This window comes from Periplaneta americana, chromosome 11, assembly GCF_040183065.1.
Source record: "Periplaneta americana isolate PAMFEO1 chromosome 11, P.americana_PAMFEO1_priV1, whole genome shotgun sequence".
NCBI lineage: Eukaryota > Metazoa > Arthropoda > Insecta > Blattodea > Blattidae > Periplaneta > Periplaneta americana.
Genome location: NC_091127.1, coordinates 139,498,585 through 139,519,111, shown reverse-complemented (window position 1 = coordinate 139,519,111; position 20,527 = coordinate 139,498,585). Strand labels below are relative to the sequence as shown.

Genomic DNA, 20,527 nt, shown 5'->3' with positions numbered 1-20,527 from the left:
TTTCTCAGCATAGCTCAGTAACTTATGGAACGAAAGGAATATTAAGAATTTTTAAATAACAACTTTTAACTAACTTCCTTTAGAATATAGAATTTTACCAAATTGCCGGTGTTTTAAGAATTGTTTGAAAAAAGGTTTTGGGAAAATTATTTATTTTAATTCTCAGTTGATTTATTTATTGCATTGTTTCAAACTTTTTCTTCTTTCTGCCCAAAACTTTATGTTATTTTACTATTTGTTCTTATTTTGCTTTCTTTCTTTCAAAAATTCTTGTGATATTGTTTGTTTTTCACAGACTGTAGTTTCATGACTTTTTAAATTACATTGTAGAACGTAAGTATGTGTTCTTGTATAGCCCCTACATATGAGTTATACTTGTTGGGGCATACCCAAAAAAATTTAAAAAAAAAAGCTAATTTAAAACACGTTACAAAGAACATATCACATCATTCACCAAACTACACAACAATTCAACCTACGCAGATAACATCATACACTCCAATCACAGCTACAGCAACATAGAAACGACATAAAAATACTCCACATTGAGCCTTAAAAAAAAACAGAAACTTCACACCCTAAAACAATATGAAATTTATAAACATACAAATACATACCCACATCACATACTGAACACTCAACTCAATTTCAAAACACACTCTTTCCGACACAATCATGAACACACCCACCACAACAGGAAACCAGATGATAGCGCAGGATCTTCACTAGTCTTTGAACAATGAAGAACAAAACTTCGAAACTAGTCAGACAAGGTAAATATCCTAAATATTAACACAAAGAAGTTGGAAATTTAATTAGTGATATAAAGCATTTAAAATTTTGGTTTATTTAACGACGCTCGCAACAGCCGAGGTTATATCAGTTAAGCACACTTAAATGCCATCGATCTGGGCCGGGATCGAATCCGCAATCTCGATCACAGCAGGCCAACGTTATACCGACTCTGCTACCCAGGCCGACAATCAGCGATATATACTAAGTGTTAAAAGTGTACATAGGAAAATGAATATTTTATTTTCGTTTTATTCCATGATATAAACTCTTATTTCCATTGTTATACTCCAATTATTTCTTCTACTTGCTTTTATCTCCATAAACGTTGCTATCAACTTTAGAATTAATCACTATATTCTCCGAAATATGTATGATAAGAACTTTCTTGTGTTAAATATTAATGTACCTTGTTAACATGTTTCGACCTATTTTCGGTCATCTTCGGAACTGGTCGTTGTTGATCTTGGAGCCTCTTGTTTCCTGTGTAGGTGCGTTCGTAGTGTAGAGTCAAAGAGTGTACGTGTCTTTGACTCTACACTACGAACGCGCCCACACAGGAAACAAGAGGCACCAAGACCAACAACGACCAGTTCCGAAGATGACCGAAAATAGGTCGAAACATGTTAACAAGGTACGTTAATATTTAACACAAGAAAGTTCTTATCTTACATATTCCGAAGTGATATAGTGTTAAAAGTTGTGTAATCAAGATGTACTATATTCTCATTATTCATATTGGTAGCATTTCATTATTTTTCCTGTTTCCCTTATCCTTCATCATAGTCTTTGTCTCGTTCATTTCAATTATTAATTTCCTTTTATGTCTCCCAACTCCTTCTTCCCTTGCAATTCTATAGCTAGATATCCGGCTTTGATGTAAGTTTTTTCCCCGATCTGGTACGTCTTCAGACGAATGAAAGGTATTTGATTGACAACTAATAAACGTTGATATTGTGGGAAAGCTGCAACTTAAGGTAATATTTTCCACGCAGCGTTAAATCTGTGCCTTAACTGTTGTGTATATCACGATTAGCTTCAGACCAATTCCATGTTGTTTTGTACAAGTTTTACACTGACTAATTTTTACTGAAAATGACATAGGGGAGAGTTTGGTAGTATCGGACATCGGGTAATATCGGAAAGTGCGTTTCTTTCATCTACCACCAGATGGTAGTACCTGAATGACATGGTTACGTATCTGTATGCGACATCACAGAAACGTAACCATGTCATTCAGGTACTATAATCTGGTGGTAGATGAAAGAAACGCACTGTCCGATATTACCAGAGGTACGATACTACCCAACTCTCCCCTAAAGTATAGTGCATTCTAATCTTCTTTATCACACTACAACAGGATACGACGGCTGTTCTGAGTCTCTACAGCCTGTTCCAAGACAAGGAGCATTGGGGTGATCCTGAAACTTTCAGACCAGAACGCTTTTTGGACGCGGACGGTAGATTCGTGCGGGACGACTGGATGATCCCGTTCGGCATGGGAAAACGGACGTGTGTTGGAGAGGGGTTGGCTCGGAGTGCCACTTTCCTCTGCTTCACGACTCTTCTTCAGCAGTTTACCATCAGCGTACCTGAGGGGGACCCTCCACCATCTACGGTGCCACTCCCAGGCATCACCATAAGTCCGGCCCCCTTTAGAATTAAGATCACTACGCATGCCTGAGCATTATATTCTACATCAAATTACAAACTGTCTGTTTCTTAGACGTCACATCTCCAGTGCATATGTCTGTTTTTGTATCTTCGATGAGTAGTCATACCACATGCCCAACATCATCAAATTTTTTACTTGGTTATTGAACGACGATGTATCAACTACTAGGTTATTTAGCGTCGATAAGATTGGTGATGGCGAGATGTATTTGGCGAGTTGAGGCCGAGGATTCGCCATAGATTACCAGGCATTCACCTTACGGTTGGGAAAAACTCGGAAAAACCCAACAAGGTAATCAGCCCAACCGGGGATCGAATCCGCGCCCGAACACAACTTCAGATCGGCAGACAACCGCCTTAACCGACTGAGCCACGCCGGTGCCTATCATACTTTCATTATTGTCCATTATCATTGTCACTAACACTACTATAGTGATGAATGCCACAATCTTAATCGTCATCGTCATCTTTATCATCGGTATGTCACTAATTTGTCCTTTAATGATTATTTATTTCAGAAATGAAATTATAAAACCCATTGTCGATACGTTTGCTAATATAGGGCCTCTGTATGAAAGGCATCATAATGTATCCAAAATAAAAAACAACCCTTCACATAATCCTATATCACAATCATGAATGGTTTCCATATTAGATTTTCAAGTCCATATTGGTTCCTACAGCAACACTGAACGAAGGTAACTCGGCTAGCAATGAAATCTTCTCCTACGGTATCGTCATAGTTAATAAATTCGACCAAAGTAACTGCAGAAGTGAATTTACAGGCGATAAAGTCAAATTTTAGCTCACCATCACATCCCAAGGGATAGAGAATGAGAAGAAGGAAATTTCTTAATTATGTTCAGTGTCAGTGAAGGTCATGTGAAAGCACACATGGACATGAAATTACAATAAATGTATTCCAGCACAGCTTCAGATATCATTGTAGAATATATTGAGTCAACGTCGAGCGAGCGTATAGGGATCAGGGGGTAAGTTTTTGTTTTTCTAAACTTTAAGATAATGCTAATTTAAAAAAAAAACATTTGAACGAAAGGCATATGAGGAATTGTTTTCTTTCGTTGCCTGATCTTTAGCTGTTTTAAATTGAGTTAACCTTGGGAGGTGTTTTGGCTAAGAAGGTCATTAATTTATATAAATGGCGCTATGTAAAGATTCATCTTTAAAGACTACTAAAGGTTAGTAAAGACAATTTTTCGTTTCATTCATTCATTCATTCATTCATTCATTCATTCATTCATTCATTCATTCATTCATTCATTCATTCATTCATTTATTTCATTCCATAGATCTTACATGAGCAATGAAGCTTTAAGATGTGGAACAAGTCAACATTTTACAATATTACAATTACAATTCTTACAAATTTTTATAGTTTTACAATTTAGTAATTTTCTACAATTTTTACAATTTTGTGCAATTTTTTACTTTTTTTTTTTGGCGAGATGTAGTGAGATGAGATGAGGTCCGAGGATTCGCCAAAATATTACCCGGCATTTGCTATAGTTGACTTGCCCAAATCTCCGAAAAGTCTAACAATCTGTTTAATTAAAATCAGAAGCTGAAAGAAAAACACGGGTAACGACGGGTGCTTTAAGCTAGTTAAATAATAAAGTTCATAAATCACATTAAATTTATTTCACTCTCAATCATATTATTTACAATACTTATCAGTAAGAAGCAATTCCTTAAAAATCTGAATATTACAATAATAGCCAATCAAATGCATAAACGTTTCACCCAATTGCAAAAATATTATGAATGCCGTCATTGTCTTTGATTTGAATACTTTTCATCCGGACATTCCGTACGCCATTATAAGCCTAATCATCATCATCATCATCATCATACAGACCTAATTCAAAGATTTAAGTTCATTTAATTCCCACTCTTGTGAAAATTTACTTAACAGAAAACAAGTGGCGGACCTTCCAGGTCATTTGGTAAAGTTGATCTAAAATCACCACTGCGACAGTATGAGATGAATACAACACAGAAACACACCCATATGGACCTACGTGTAATGTAACAGATGACATTGTCCACTTTTGCAGAGAACTGATGAATTCAAGTCCGCTGGATAAATAAACCGAAGGGCGACCACTTCAATCACAACAGAGCAATATTTGAAATATTATTTGAGAAATGATATTGTAGTGTTGTTCTACTAATTGCATAACACAGTTGAAAGATACAGTTAAGGCGAAAGTGCTAAGTCACTTTAGGGAATCTTGGGTATGCAGGCCAACGTCTAGGCTCTAAGTCCAAAAGTACATGTGAAGAAGAATAAATATGTTGAAGAAAGACAGTAAGCCTATAACTCAAAGTCTACTAGCTGACATGGTGTCAAGAATATCCAGTGACACAGATATTGGAGAAATGCGTTAATATAGTATTGTGCAATACTTCCTTTTTTTCTTATTCAGTGCCACTTATATTAACTTCATCACACTCACGACAACAGCAGGTTATTGAATGAAATTTCACTGTGCATGGGTAATACATATGGATGTGGTTATAATCGCATCGTTCTTGCTTCACAGAAACGATGATAAAAGTAGAAGTTCTACCCCTCGATTTTCTAGTCAATATAGGCCTGTTTCATAAACGAGGAAAGAGAGAAGCGAACGACTATCCTCCAGGTTTATTAACAAACTAAATTCAGTTTAAATATATAATTAAATAACTGAATTCAAGCAACATGACCTACAACGGTTTCCTTGTAAAGGCTGGTTCACAATAAACCGGGAACGGAAACGACAACGAGAACTAAAACGGAAATATTGTTAAAATAAATTCATTTAAATGTGAGCATTCACACTTTCCCGTTCTCGGGCTCCGGTAAGCTTCTCGGTAAATGTGAATGGTCACATTTCAATATATTTATTTTAACAATATTTCCATTCTCACTGTCGTTTCCGTTCTCGGTTTATTGTGAACTATCCTTAAGAGAAAAGAAGGACCAAGACAAGGAAGTGACGAGGAGAATTGTTTTTACTTCCGGCTTTTAGGAAGTTTACAAACTCCTTATTCATTCTGAAATTATTGATGTAATGGTGTTAAGCTTATGAATTTAAACACTGAACACCACCTGGAATCTTCCTCTTCCAATGTGTCTCAATATTTTCCATCGAATACTTTTCCATCAATATCCACATATTTATTAAACACGCCGAATTAATACGTACCTCAATAATTGGGTATTGTGATTATGATTTGTAGCAATGAATTATTCTTCGGCAGTAATAATTGAGGGTTGTTAACTGTTTTTAAGCTCTGTAAAATATCACCTATCTTATTGAATTGATGGCCTGTATCGATCAAATGTGTGGCGAATTTTGATTTATTCCGGTGTTTACAAAATCTGATTTGTGTTCTTTGAATTTTGTTTGCAATTTATTTTTGTTTGCCCTAAATATTTCATATTGGAGTTTGTAAAATTAAGTTTGTACTTGCTGTTTTGCAAGATAGGCTATTCGTTTCTTTCTCTTAATTTATTTGGAATAATTCTATTTAATCTGTTATTTGTCTTGTATCTAACTTTCATATTTTCTTTTTGAAAAAGGCTAATAATTGGTTATTTACTGTATTTTACCAATATACGTCATGGATGTCCAAAGTTTTCCTTTCTTAGATTCGGTGGGTTGCAGGTTGATGTGGCTTATTATTATTTCTTTTTGTTCTAATGCGTTTGGTTATAAAATGTTATATCATTTTTGTGTTAAAACCATTCTCTGTTGCTAATTGTAATATGTACTTTTATTCTTTTGAGTAGGTCTGTTTATTCATGTCTACGAGGTAACTAAATTTGTTGATTTTATAAAGTGAGGGTGGTTTGATGTATGGTATATTTTATTGTCATAGGTTTCCCCAAAATATGTTTTAATCTTCAACTTAATTCAATCTGATATTGATGACTGATGTACAATAAAATAAACATATTTATGTATTACTGTTTTTTAACGTTTCTGTAAAAATAATTTCTTGCAGTTTGCAAACCTTATTAACATTAGATACACCTAGTAAATCCTGCAATATTCATAGTATTTAGAGCGACGATTAATCAGACTAATAATGAAAAGAGTAATTACGTATCTGGTACTACTTACAGGTTCATTAGTAACTGGGGTAAGCTGTATTTTACTTTTTTATTCTCTCTAATTAATTGGCTTCCTCTTTATACTTTAGCTAGTATTGATGATATGTTGTCAGGTTTTATCAATTTGATTATTAATGCACTAGATAATTCTCTACCTTTAAAATTTCGTACTAACAAAGTTGTTGTAAGTAAACCCTGGTATAATGATAATTTACGTATGATGAAACATCAATTTTTAAAATTACATGACATTTCCTGAAATCAAATTGGCTAAGAGAAAATTTAATTCTGAATTCATTTTACAAGCAACTAATAAATCTAAGGCAATATGGTCTGTAATAAAAAATCTAACGAGTTCAAATGACAAATGTATTAATAATTTATCTGCTGAGTCTTTTAATGATTTTTTTATCAATAAGGTTAGTGACATTGTTAATGGTCTTGAACCCAGCGCAAATAATTTTAGTACTTTTTTAGATTTAAGTAATATAAATGGTTCCCTTAATTCATTTAATTTTAGAGAATTTTCAGTTGAGGATGTGCATAAAAAATTTTTATCTGTAAGTAATAATAGAAGCTTGGACATTTTTGGTATTAATTCTGTAATACTTAAGTTAGCTTCGCCTTATATTTGTGAACCATTAAGTATTTTATTTAATAAGTGTATTAGAATATCTTATTTTCCTAAAATCTTGAAGTATTCTAAAGTTATTCCCATATTTAAGAAAGATGTAAAATCAGATATGGAAAATTATAGGCCAGTGACTATTGTACCTATAGTGGCCAAGGTATTTGAATCTCTTATCAATGATCAGATAATTAATTATTTTGAGTCCAATAATTTATTTTCTACTTCCCAATTTGGTTTCCGTAAAAATCGTAATACTTGTGATGCTGTTCTTTCACTAGTAAGTGAATGTTTGAAAGGTCTTGAAAAGAAAAAATCTGTTTTATGTAAATTTTATGATATGACAAGAGCTTTTGACACCATATCCCATTATATATTAGCAGATAAATTAATGTTTTATGGTTTTAGTTCAGAGGCAAAGAATGTTATAAATAAATTCTTACTTAAATAATAGATTACAGTGTGTAGCTTATAATGGTTCAGTATCACAGTTCAAGTCTTTAGTGTATGGTGTACCTCAGAGATCTGTTTTAGGTCCTATATTGTTTATTATTTATATTAATGATTTGCCTAGTGTTGTCAATAGTAACTCTGTAAACCTTATCTATTTGCTGATGATGTGGCTATTCAGCTAGCTGCTGATTGTTATTCTGACTCTCAAGATTTGTTAGATGAGAATGATATCTTAATTAAGTCATGGTGTTCATCTAATTATTTATGTATTAATGAAAGTAAAGTGACAGATCTTAAATTTAGCTTAGATAGAAAAAGTGATGCTTTTCATAATAACATCAAATTTTTGGGTATTTATATTGAATGTGGTCTGAGCTGGGATCAGGGGCGTATTTTGTGGGCTACCGGGGCTACCGGCGGTAGCCCAAGGAAATTACAAAAGAAAAAGTTTATAATATAACATAATGTAATAATTTTGTATTATTAGTTTTACCTTAGTAATTAAAATTAAAGTAATTGTTAGATATATTTTGTGTAATAATAGGGTCAGCGGTAGCCCAAACCCTTTAACCAGTATACGCCACTGGCTGGGATAGCCATATCAATATGATTTCGGGTAAGATATCTAAAGGAATATTTATGTTAAGATGTTTGTCTAAAACTGTGGATACAACAGTGCTATTAACAGTATGTTTTTCATATATTCATAGTCATCTTCAATATGGTGTTTTATTATGGGGGAACCATAGTTCATCTTTTAATAATTTTAAATTACAGAAGAAAGTAGTGAGAATTATTTGTGGTGTTGGACCAAAAGAACATTGTAAACCATTATTTCAATCCTGTAAAATTCTCACTCTTCCATCGCTATATGTATTGCAGTGTTTGTTACATGCCAAAGTGAATATTGATCATGTCCCTTTGAACTTGCATTTTCACGAACACCATACGAGAAGTTGTAACGATATAAGACTTGATTTATGCAGATACAAGACTGCACAAAACAGCTTTCATTATATGTCTCTGAAGTTTTATAATAGCTTACATAACTCAACTAAAAATTTAAATTACGATTCATTCAAATCGTTAATTAAAAGAATATTATATGAACAAAATTTGTATAGCATTAACGAATATTTTAACTTGGCAAACAATTTTATATGATTTTATTTATATTGACGTTGCTAATGCATAATGTATTTATGTCCAAGCAATTAAGTACCTGCCTGCCTGCCTACCTACCTACCTACCTACCTACCTACCTACCTATCTATGTAGCTATCTGTCTGTCTGTCTGTCTGTCTGTCTGTCTGTCTGTCTGTCTGTCTGTCTGTCTGTCTGTCTGTCTGTCTGTCTGTCTGTCTGTCTGTCTGTCTGTCTGTCTGTCTGTCTGTCTGTCTGTCTGTCTGTCTATCTATCTATCTATCTATCTATCTATCTATCTATCTATCTATCTATCTATCTATCTATCTATCTATCTATCTATCTATCTATCTATCTATCTATCTATCTATCTATCTATCTATCTATCTATCTATCTATCTATCTATCTATCTATATATCTACCTACCTACCTACCTACCTACCTACCTACCTACCTACCTACCTACCTATCTATCTATCTATCTATCTATCTATCTATCTATCTATCTATCTATCTATCTATCTATCTATCTATCTATCTATCTATCTATCTATCTATCTATCTATCTATCTATCTATCTATCTATCTATCTATCTATCTATCTATCTATCTATCTATCTATCTATCTATCTATCTATCTATCTATATATCTACCTACCTACCTACCTACCTACCTACCTACCTACCTACCTACCTACCTATCTATCTATCTATCTATCTATCTATCTATCTATCTATCTATCTATCTATCTATCTATCTATCTATCTATCTATCTATCTATCTATCTATCTATCTATCTATCTATCTATCTATCTATCTATCTATCTATCTATCTGATTCTAGTTTTAATACTGCAAGTGAAAGTAAATTTCTTGCACATGATAAGGACCGCTGGCGAGCTTATGTGAGCGTTGCAATGAACATGCGGGTTCCTTAAAAGCCATTTGTAAATACATAAGTGAAAGTAAATTTAATGCTGTTTGTAATTGAATATATTTGTAACAGTTTAAAAATTTCTTTGTACTATTTTTTTATCGGTTTAAGAAATATGCACAGATAGTAACCATGAATATAATATTTTTAATTCGTGATCAGATCTATACAGACTTTGTTTCGTAATAGACTGAACATAACTATTGACATTTTTGTAGGATTCATAAATTATTCTTTTCTTAAATAAGTCATTTCATAAGATACGATATTCTTTTAAATTTCACTTAAGCTTACATTCTTTTTTTAATATTACTTTATACATAAAACATACCTATATTATTTAGTATTTTATTACCCTTTTCTTTAACATTTCCAGCTATATCTACATTACAATTATATGTAAATAAACAGCACATTATTTATTTTATATATTTGTCCTATTTATCTTAGTGTTATAGCTAACTTTCTTCAGGGGAAAAGGCCAATAGGAGTCTAGTGCATTGATGAGTTATAGTAGGCCTGACTAATAGTAACAAATTATCAAACCTCTCTTTACTCATTCATAAATAATTAGAAAATTTTCTATCGTATTTCTTCAAACATTGAAAAACTTATAAAACTGTACATTCAAGAATCTGGAGATTATAATTGGATGCACTCCAAATCTTTCCTTTATCTATTACGGTCTATCAAAGTGCTGACGCATGCTGCTTGCACAAAATTCTTTCTGAAGTACGATTAATAATCTCAAGTACTCGCCAGTCATAAAAATATGTTTGCAATTTTTAATTGCATGATTTCTTATCGATGCAATTTTAATCAATAGTGCGCGCTAGGCCAAGGATCACTCAGATGTAAACTATACACAGTGCAATCCGAACTGACGGATCAAGGTCATGTATAAACATAGAAACCACACAAGAGTCACTGAACTGAACTGTGAACTGAAACACTGGTAATCCCGGGTGTCCCAGCTGATTTTAGTTGAGAAAATGGTTCATCATTGGGTGGGCACGCGTGACAAATGCAGTCCATTGTATGACCTTGATCCTCTTGTCGATTATAGCAGATTTTCCTTAAGACAATCCATGATTTCCTAATTAGTCGTACAAGTAAACAATGCAATGATTCTTATAATGACACCCACAGTTAATGTTACAGCAGTTTATAGCCCTCGGTTCTTATCCAAGAATGTCCTGGGTTCTTACAAATGTACTGAGTAATTATTACAGTATGAACTTTTTTCCAATATCATACCATATATAAAATAACCTAATTATTTAGTTAAAATCAGATAATATTAAATAGAACGGCGATTCAATCACTTTGTTATACGAGAATGACATGTGTAGTGTTAGACATATTCATTATAAGTTATTTTGTGAGTAATAGTGTCGCAAAAATGCACAAGTCATGAATCCTGTATGTACTATAACTAAGAATCGGATTTATAGATGCTAAAAACAGAGATTTAACACTTCATAACATCCGTTTTAGGATTTTTGGAGTTTATATAAAATTAACAATTAATAATTTTAATTTTAGTAATGATTTCCCTTTAAGTGAAATTTATGTACAAAGAACTGGTGCTGACAATGAGTGCCTCTGAGCTGAAGAATCAAATTTATTTATTATTATTTTATTTTATTTATTTTTATTGCTAGTAAGTTTGAAATGAATAAAAATTAATAAATACAATGAAAGATAAACTAGCCCACTCCTGAATGAGTAAGACTCTTGCTCAGGAGGGGATTCCAATACAGACAAAAATAAAATTAAAATTGAGCGTGAATACAGATTAAATAGTGTTTAATATGTTTAAACTCAAACTATAAATCCAATACAATTTTTATTATTTTTTTTATTAATTTGGAGAAGATTCCGGGTTGAAATATTATTGAAATAAAATCTGTTTAATAATCTGGGACTTTTACTCATGCTATGATAAGAAGCTGCATTGGTTTTACATTTTGGTTCAGACAAACGCATAGAATTCATACTTTTACTTCTATATTTATGTATATCCGTACCTTTCAAAGTCATTAAAATTGCTATGAAAATATTTTAATAAAATAAAATAATACATTTGTTTAATGTTGAAAACTTTGAAATGTTTAAACAAAAATTCAGTTGGGTAATCTTTCTCCTTTTTTAAACAAATGTTTAATACTTTTTCTGTAGTAAAATTAACGGATAAAAGTTGGATTTATAAGTTCCACACCAACCTATAATACCATACATAAATATAGATTGAAATAATGCTAAATGAATTACACGTAAACAGTTAAGTGACAAAATATTTCTTAGAATAACAAAGTAACATAATGTTTTAAGTAATTTATTACAAATATAATGAATATGATTATTCCATGTTTTATGATTATCAATAATTATGCCTAAGTATTTAACCTCATTAACTTCATTAATAACTGAACAATTGCAATTTGTATCGGAACAATCAGAATTACGCGTTTTAATTTGTGGTATAGATTAAATTGGTTTATTAGCTTTATTATTTAAAGAAAATTGGATAGCTATTGTTTTATCTTTATTAATTACAGTGAATTTAAATCGAACCAATTTTTTTATTAATTTTAAACCGCAATTTACATTATAATAAACGTCAGTCCAAGTTTTTCCACTAAAAAGTTAAACAGTAACATAATCATACGAATATAAATCACCTTCATATTCTTTAAGGTCTATCATTAAAAGGTCATTAGTATATATTAAAAATAAAATCGGTCCAAGGACTGTTCGTAGTTGATTTTATGAAACCACCTATGTGTCAATACGTAAGATAATTTTTCTTGTATTAAAAATATTTCAATACCTAAATGACATGTTCCCAAAATTGTATGGTCCCACAGCAATGGGAACACCTGTTTTCAACACTATTTTTAAAAGCGTGCGTTTGGAGTTGGTATTGAAAAGGGGGTGTTCCTCTTTTCAACGATAAACACTTCAATTATACCAATTTTTCGCACTTTTCTTCCCGGTTATTTTTATTGTCCAAATGTTCCAATACTGTAGAGTACGTATTGCTGATTATGAGGAAAGAAACTTGGGGGTCTTACGGCTACAGTAATCACAAAACCGCCAATGTACTCCAGTAATGCAATTAGAGATATCGTAAAGGATCTCCACGCCATGAAGACAGCAATTTTTGCCACACTGCATCATTATTCCTCAACAGACAGTAAACCTAGCCACAATAAGTGCCCTATAGGTGCTTCTTCAACAATGTCATAGCATTGGGAAATATGCCTGGTTCCCATCAAAAGAATGTTCATACACCAGTCACTATCCCAGTACTTAAAAAAGATTATTCCTCTTTAACAAAGATTGGGTTCAAATGTTCTCCTCGAGAGGTGTCTTGAGGACGAAACGCAGAATTGTAACGAATGCTTACTTAGTAAGATTTGGAACCTATGTCTAAAAAACATATTATTTCAAAATTAAAAATTGATTTGGCTGTAGCATCAGCTGTTACAGAATTCAACTTAGGATACAGACACATCATCCTGAGGGTGGAATGTTTCCTGGTGAAATGTTATCACAAGTAGAAAGAGGAAAGGAAATCAAGAGAGTAAAGCAATATCAACAGCGATCATCTGAAAAGCTGTGCTGGTATCGAAGGCAAGTCAAAAAGATAGGAAGAAGCATTACAGCAAGGGAAGGTTGCAGTTACTCAGCAGGTGCCTTCTAGTGAAGTTAGATAGGAAATTATTTTTGGATACTCACATTTTATGTTTATTTCATATACTAAAACTTTAATTTGCATTTTCTCAAGATTGAGTTTCTCAACATCTTCCTTAACTAGAAAACCTTAAGCTTAAAATGTTGCATGAAAGTTCTACAATACACTATCTACTAACGTGGACATAATTTTTATGTTACATAAAAGTAGATTTTGTAATATGATTTTTTTTTTATTTTAAATAATTTTTTTTTTTGAAAATATTAATTATGAAAATATGTAATTGCTTTCTGTTCAGGAAAACTGAGAATAATTTCAAAATGTTCGTATCCATGTTGGAAAATGAGAGTACTCACTACATTTAGAGGACAAAAACATCCTTGTATCTCCTCATGTTCGTTCATAATGGGTTTTCTGTAGACGGTATGATTTCTGTAGTTTTTGGAGGTGATTATTTTTTTAAATCTTATTTCAAAACCGATTGCGTTGAAACTTACCTTATTTACATCACATAACACTACAAATATGAGGAAAATGAATTAATATATGCAATAATAACGAAGTTGAGAATTTCACCAGTCTCTCCCTTTAAATCTGTACCCAATTACCAGATACATGAAAGAGACATACTGTTTTAGGAAAAGAAGTAAAAAATATGTGGAGGAAACTGAGGGATTGTTTCAAGGAAGGAATCGAAAACAAAAATAAACCAAAAGAGGACAAAGAGCAATAAAAATTAGACAATGGAGATTTCAAAACAAAAAGTGTCTACTCCTTTACATGTCTACAAAAAGATATCTTACATAATATGTAATATGAGATAGTAATATTTAACAGTAAAAATAATAAAGGTAATACATGTGGAAATAAATAATTTTCTTAACAGTGTGTTATATTCCTGAACAATAATAAGAAATATAAATGTATTTTTACTTGATTTATTATAACTAGAATGGTTATAATATTAAAACAAAGGTTAAATTTTATTAATGGTGCTATTATTGAGTATATATATATATATATATATATATATATATATATATATATATATATATATATATAATTATTATCTAAAGTAAAAATAAATCGCAGTATATACAGTAGGCCCTATAATATTTTTTAGCAAAATCCATGGTGCATATGACTGAGTCCCCATAAGGGCCTCCAGGTATCATGTGATACACGTGTGTTTCCTTACAGCACATATTATGTATACAAACACTGAGATAACTCAAAGTCAAGGTGAAGAGGCCTTGCAACACGACCCTGCCAAGATCCAAGATAGTAGGCTATTACTGAAAACAATGTTGATGCAATTATATCTAGAGGTCAGGATATGGAAAATGCAGTAGTTGATAATTCTCCATTCTCCATCCAAACATTAAGCACAAATAAAGCAGAATTGCATCGAGCAGTGTTGAGAAGGTAACAAAAAGCGCACAGAAAATACAGATCCAGTTGGCTTTTTTTTTCTCATCTATGTGGGAATCTGCAAACCAGTTGACTTTTTTTTCTCTCATCTATGTGGGAATTTACAAAAAAAAAATGCCATAAGATTTGCAAATTCGCGTGGAGCCTGACATATTTAATACTGTAATGATAGCAGAAGAAATACATTTCACCAGAACAAGTCGAGGACAAAATTTCACTGTAATTTCACCCCCCATAAAAACAGATTCTTTCACTTAGCCTACAGTTATAATTGTGAGCCAGAATGATGAAGCAGTGTAACCACAGATAATGAACGTTGTTAAAATATTTATTGTGAGATTGTGGCAGGAAATATATGTAACTGTTTTATTTAGGAACAGACCTATTAATTATATTGTCAAATCCAGTATCGTAATATTGAAAATATAACGAATACAATGTTATGTTCTTACCTGAAACATACTACTAATTATTATTTTTGTGTTATAGATTCTCCCCACTTTTTAAATTAAATTTAATAGGCCCTATCATCCTCAATAATAGAAGTTCATGAAACTTTTCTTGATTTAACCAAAAGTAACCTGTAAATTCTCCATAATTTCCATGCAATTCTTGAATAAAATGATGAAATTCACCATATATTCCTCTGTCTTCCAATTTCGGGTATCCAAAATCGTCTCCTAGATCTGTTTTTTTTTTCTCTTTCTTCATCTTTCATGACAGCAACAATAAAATTGTCCCCTCTTCAACTATTATAATTGGATATAATCCAGCCTTCTTAAAACATCTGCTTTACTGCTTTACTTAGCTTAGCTTGGCTACCGTTTCGTGTTATAGCATTGGTTAGCGTAGCTTAGATTAGCTTAGTTTACTTTAGATTAGCTTTCTGTATGTGGTAGCCTTTAGAACGCTAGATTCACACAGGACTGTCATCTGAAATTCGACCTTGAGTTAGAGTCCGGTCGGTTGGAGAGACGCAGAGGATCTGTGATCTCGCTGAGCTGCAAGGAGGAGCTAGCCAGACTGGACAGTTACTTAAGTACCAGTTCCAGTAGACAGTAGTGTTGCACACGCTGAAGTTAGTTTCTTGTTACTGTCTGACTTGTTCGCAGTTGAGTAAGTTGACTTACATGATTCATTTGTTCGTCAAACAGAAAAGTTATATTGCTAATGTATCAAGAGGTTTTACATTTTAAAGGGAATTTGAGATCCACTACAGAGCCGGAGAGTATAGACGCCACATATAAATTCATACAGGTAATTATATATATTCGTATTTAGTTGCGATGATTTTTTTGATTCTAACATACTCTTCAAACCATATATATTAAAATGTTTATAAGAGCTTTGGGTAGAAAGTGTAACAAATAGAGATTGAAGTATTCACAGGTATCATTTCTTTATTTAGCTAGTGTTCTGAAGCTAAAAATGTGTTGTTAATTGCTTTGTAGAGATTTTGTTTTTCAACTTTTAACTAAAAATTACATTATTCTTATCCACTTATCACAAAAATTGTTACAAATCATACACAACTTCAGAGTCCACACCTGTGGAGTAACGGTCAGCGCGTCTGGCCGCGAAACCAGGTGGCCCGGGTTCGAATCCAGGTCGGAGCACGTTACCTGGTTGAGGTTTTTTCCGGCGTTTTCTCTCAACCCAATGCGAGCAAATGCTGGGTAACTTTCGGTGCTGGACCCCGGACTCATTTCATCGACATTATTACCTATATTTCATTCAGACGCTAAATAACCTAGATGTTGATACAGCGTTGCAAAATAACCCAAAAAAATAAAAACACAACTTTAGTAACTTGATTCCTCAAAGTTTAATTATGCATCATAATGTGCAGTTTTGAAGAATTTTCAAGAGTGACGTGATTTGTAACAATTATGATTAATTTTAAGAAAAACGTAATTTTGTATTTAAAAATGGAAAAAAAAAATTGTACGAAGCAACTATGGAATTCACAACACATTTTTAGCTTCAAAAAATCAGCTAATTAAAGAAATTATACTCCGAATGGTTAAATTTGTATCTGTAATATTTTTTATCCTTAAAACTAAAGAATTATGGTATTTTAAAAACAAATTCAGATTAGTGTAATTCTGAAAATATTGAGAATAGGACAAACATTTAGGTGGCTTTTGTTTTTTACTCAGAATGTATTCGGAAATAAACTCCGTAATTGACGCTAAATCCTCGTGAATTACCCTGTATATATACAGGCGGAACTCTCAACGTTCGTTTCACCAGTGCAACATTATTGCATAATAGGTTTTGCTTTTGTATCAGTTATCAGTTACAGGATAGAGTTATCAGATAAAAATGAGTATTTTCGTAAAGTACACTCAACATAATCTTAAGTTGCATATGTCAAGGCCACGGGCAAGATTACGATTTGCTGTGCATCAGAATGCACTTCGCGAGCGCACTGGTTTGAGTAAGCGTAAGAGAAGCCTTGAGTCAGGTGTGTATGTTGTACAGGGAATAAGTTACTAGAGTAATGTATTTTAATACCAGGCTATACACAGCCCTATGAGGGTCATTTATTTAGGATATATTTGAACAATCTTGTCAATATTTCTTTGCAGACATACTTGAAAATAATTCTCAATATAAATCACTTCACATTATAACGCAAACAATAAAAAATACTACTATATAGTGAGTGACACTATCCATCCATGAATAAATGCAAAGTACGCTATATCCTGACACCTTTTCAAAATTTTTATACCCGTATATTGACGGGTGTGTAATTATTCTAAATTTTTGTGATGTTCTCTAGAAATAATTCTTCTAATGTCAGTTTTTCTGGAAACTGTCCTCATAATGGACTCTACGAGAGAATCTGTCAAACGTGGTCTTCGCGTGGTTTTGTTGTGATTCACCTATGAAGAAACTCTACACACCTACAAGTGCTCCCAAATATTGACATTACTTCTGATGCAAACTTACGAGCGGAAATGGAATTTAAATAAATAAATAAATACATAAATAAATAAATAAATAAATAAATAAATAAATAAATAAATAAATAACTAAGTAAGTAAATAAGTAAGTAATAAATAAGTAATTAAGTAAATAAGTAAGAAAGTAAATAAGTAAGAAAGTAGATAAGTAAGTAAGAAAATAAGTAAGTAAATAAGTAAGAAAGTAAATAAGTAAGAAAGTAAATAAGTAAGAAAGTAAATAAGTAAGAAAATAAGTAAGTAAATAAGTAAGTAAGTAAATACGTAAGTAAATAAATAAGTAAGTAAATAAGTAAGTAAATAAGTAAGTAAGTAAATAAATAAGTAAGTAAATAAATAAGTAAATAAAAAAGTAAATAAATAAAAAATTAATAAATAAATAAGCAAAGAAACAAATAAATAAATAAATAATTAAGTAAATAAGTAAGTAAATGAATAAATACATTATATAAATAAATAAATAAATAATTAAATAAAAAATAAATAAGTAAACAGACAAATAAGTAAACAAATAAATAAATAAACAAGCAAATAAATAAACAAACAAATAAAGAAATAAATAAATATATAAATAAATAAATAAGTAAATAAATAAACAAAGAAACAAAAAAATAAATAAATAAGTAAATAAGTAAGTAAAGAAATAAGTAAATAAGTAAGTAAATAAATAAGTAAGTAAATAAGTAGGTAAGTAAATAAATAAGTAAATAAAGAAATAAGAAAATATATATATATATAAACAAATTAGTAAATAAATAAATAAGTGAATAAGTAAATAAATAAATAAATAAACAAATAAACAAACAAACAAATAAATAAGTAAATAAATAAATAAGTAAATAATTGAATAAGTGAATAAATAAAATAATAAATAAATAAATCTATAAATAAATAAATAAACTAAGAAACAAACAAACAAATAAGTAAATAAATAAGTAAATAATTGAATAAGTGAATAAGTAAATAAATAAATAAAATAAATAAATAAATAAATACATTGTAACCACAGTAAAAGTTTAAAATTCTTTAAAATAAAGTGATATTACTTCTAGCTAGATTTAGTAAAATTTTGGAATAATAGTTTAAAATGTTATTCAGAGTGTTAGAAAAAGTATCCAATATTTTTAGGAGGTGCTAGTATGCATCAAAACAAGAAAATAATGTCTAATATACATGGGTTCCTACAACACATAAGCTACTTTCTGAGATCTGAACACTTGTTCATAGGAGATGCTCAATGTGACGTCCATTCATGGCAATGCATTTTTTCTGCCCTACGATACAGCAGATAATCATACCGAGGCGAGGCGCGGATGACATCTATACTCCTGCGCTCAACTGAAATATATTGTTTTGGTACGAACTTCGTACCAATGGTAATAACTCGTGTACCCGGACGTCTGTATTCTTACTCTCTTTCGCTGCAAGAAGGGCGGCAGGGGTGAATAAGTACACTGGCAATACAAAATATACGAATTCTTGCTTTTTAGTACCTACTGATTACAACTTGATGGCGTGTACAATTCATTAATTAATACATTTTTGTATGTATACGTTTAGATGGTCCATTTTTGTTGCATTAAGTGCTAATAGTGCAGTTTTGATACATTATTTGGCCACTGAGTCAAGAATACCAAGTATATCTTCCCACTCTAAACGACAAAAGGCTCCAATGCGGTAGATACTGAGTCTGGAGAAAATTCTGATGCAAAAGAGAAATTCTGCAGAGATACTACACAAATTAGGAAAAAATAAAATCAAGCACTGATTTTCATAGCCATCGGGAGATAAGCATAAATTGTTTCAATTAATTTTCTCATGACATATATATGACGAACATTTACATTTATCTCGAATAAATACGTATGTATATAGCCTTACACACATATTTATTTGAAATGAGTTGATCCTCGTTTCCAGTGAACTTGAAGAAAAGAACATGATCTTCACGTTGCTATTGGGATTTGGAGTCCTTCTGTTGATTTACTACTGGATTACGATGAAGCCGAAAAACTTTCCACCCGGTAAGTAAATAAAATTATAAAAAAATGTAGTACTCCTCAAACCTCTAGATATGACCTACAGTCAATTGAGACCATATTGAATTCTGCTAGGTTCGTAATGTGAAGAGTTTGAAGGCTTCTCCTTCCGAATTTCCGTGACCTTTAACCTTTCTGCTAGCAAGGTTTATTACAAATTACTAATACCAAGGGGATAATATAATTACCCCCATAAAAATTATATTCCGATCTTCGTTAAGAATTTGGAATATTTGACAATTTTTATGTTGAATATAATACGAATTATTTAATATACACTGAAATATGTAAATGTATGTTAAATGAAACTTGAATACCGCAATGTCCATGTTTGAATTCGTAGACATTTTCTGTTTCTGTGTTGCTACATATAAAGGAATAGAATATTTAATTACATAAATATTCGGGCTATAGTTATAACATCATAACTTTCAAAAGGTATATTTATTTTTTAATTAAATTAAGATTTCTTTCGAAAAAAAGTAACTGAACTAATAGTTTAAAAAATACGGGTGCATTATTTGACCGTAAACTTCATGTCAATTGGCATGCGGATATCAATTACAACTGAGCAATTCATTTTGAATCTTGCTTACACTACTTTTAACACTTGAATATAAGTAATTGATAAACTAGCGCA

General features: G+C 31.5%; 2 protein-coding genes across 4 annotated transcripts in view; both read left to right on the top strand.

Moving 5' to 3' along the window:
* The window catches only part of LOC138709376 (methyl farnesoate epoxidase-like), a 31,029-nt gene extending 24,593 nt beyond the window's left edge, over positions 1-6,436 (top strand). Inside the window, exon 9 of the mRNA XM_069840112.1 lies at positions 2,153-6,436. Within this exon, the coding sequence (XP_069696213.1) occupies positions 2,153-2,476 (324 nt within the window). The 3' untranslated portion in view covers positions 2,477-6,436. The remainder of the gene's footprint in view (positions 1-2,152) is intronic.
* Positions 6,437-15,854: 9,418 nt separating this feature from the next.
* The window catches only part of LOC138709377 (methyl farnesoate epoxidase-like), a 43,222-nt gene continuing 38,549 nt past the window's right edge, over positions 15,855-20,527 (top strand). The window contains exons 1-2 of one of the 3 annotated variants that reach the window (XM_069840113.1): positions 15,855-16,133; positions 19,769-19,872. In XM_069840113.1, coding sequence (XP_069696214.1) covers positions 19,788-19,872 — 85 coding nt within the window. In that variant the 5' untranslated portion in view covers positions 15,855-16,133; positions 19,769-19,787. Of the gene's footprint in view, positions 16,134-17,247; positions 17,344-19,768; positions 19,873-20,527 lie in introns of those variants that run through there. The other 2 variants (XM_069840115.1, XM_069840114.1) reach the window with 2 other exon arrangements.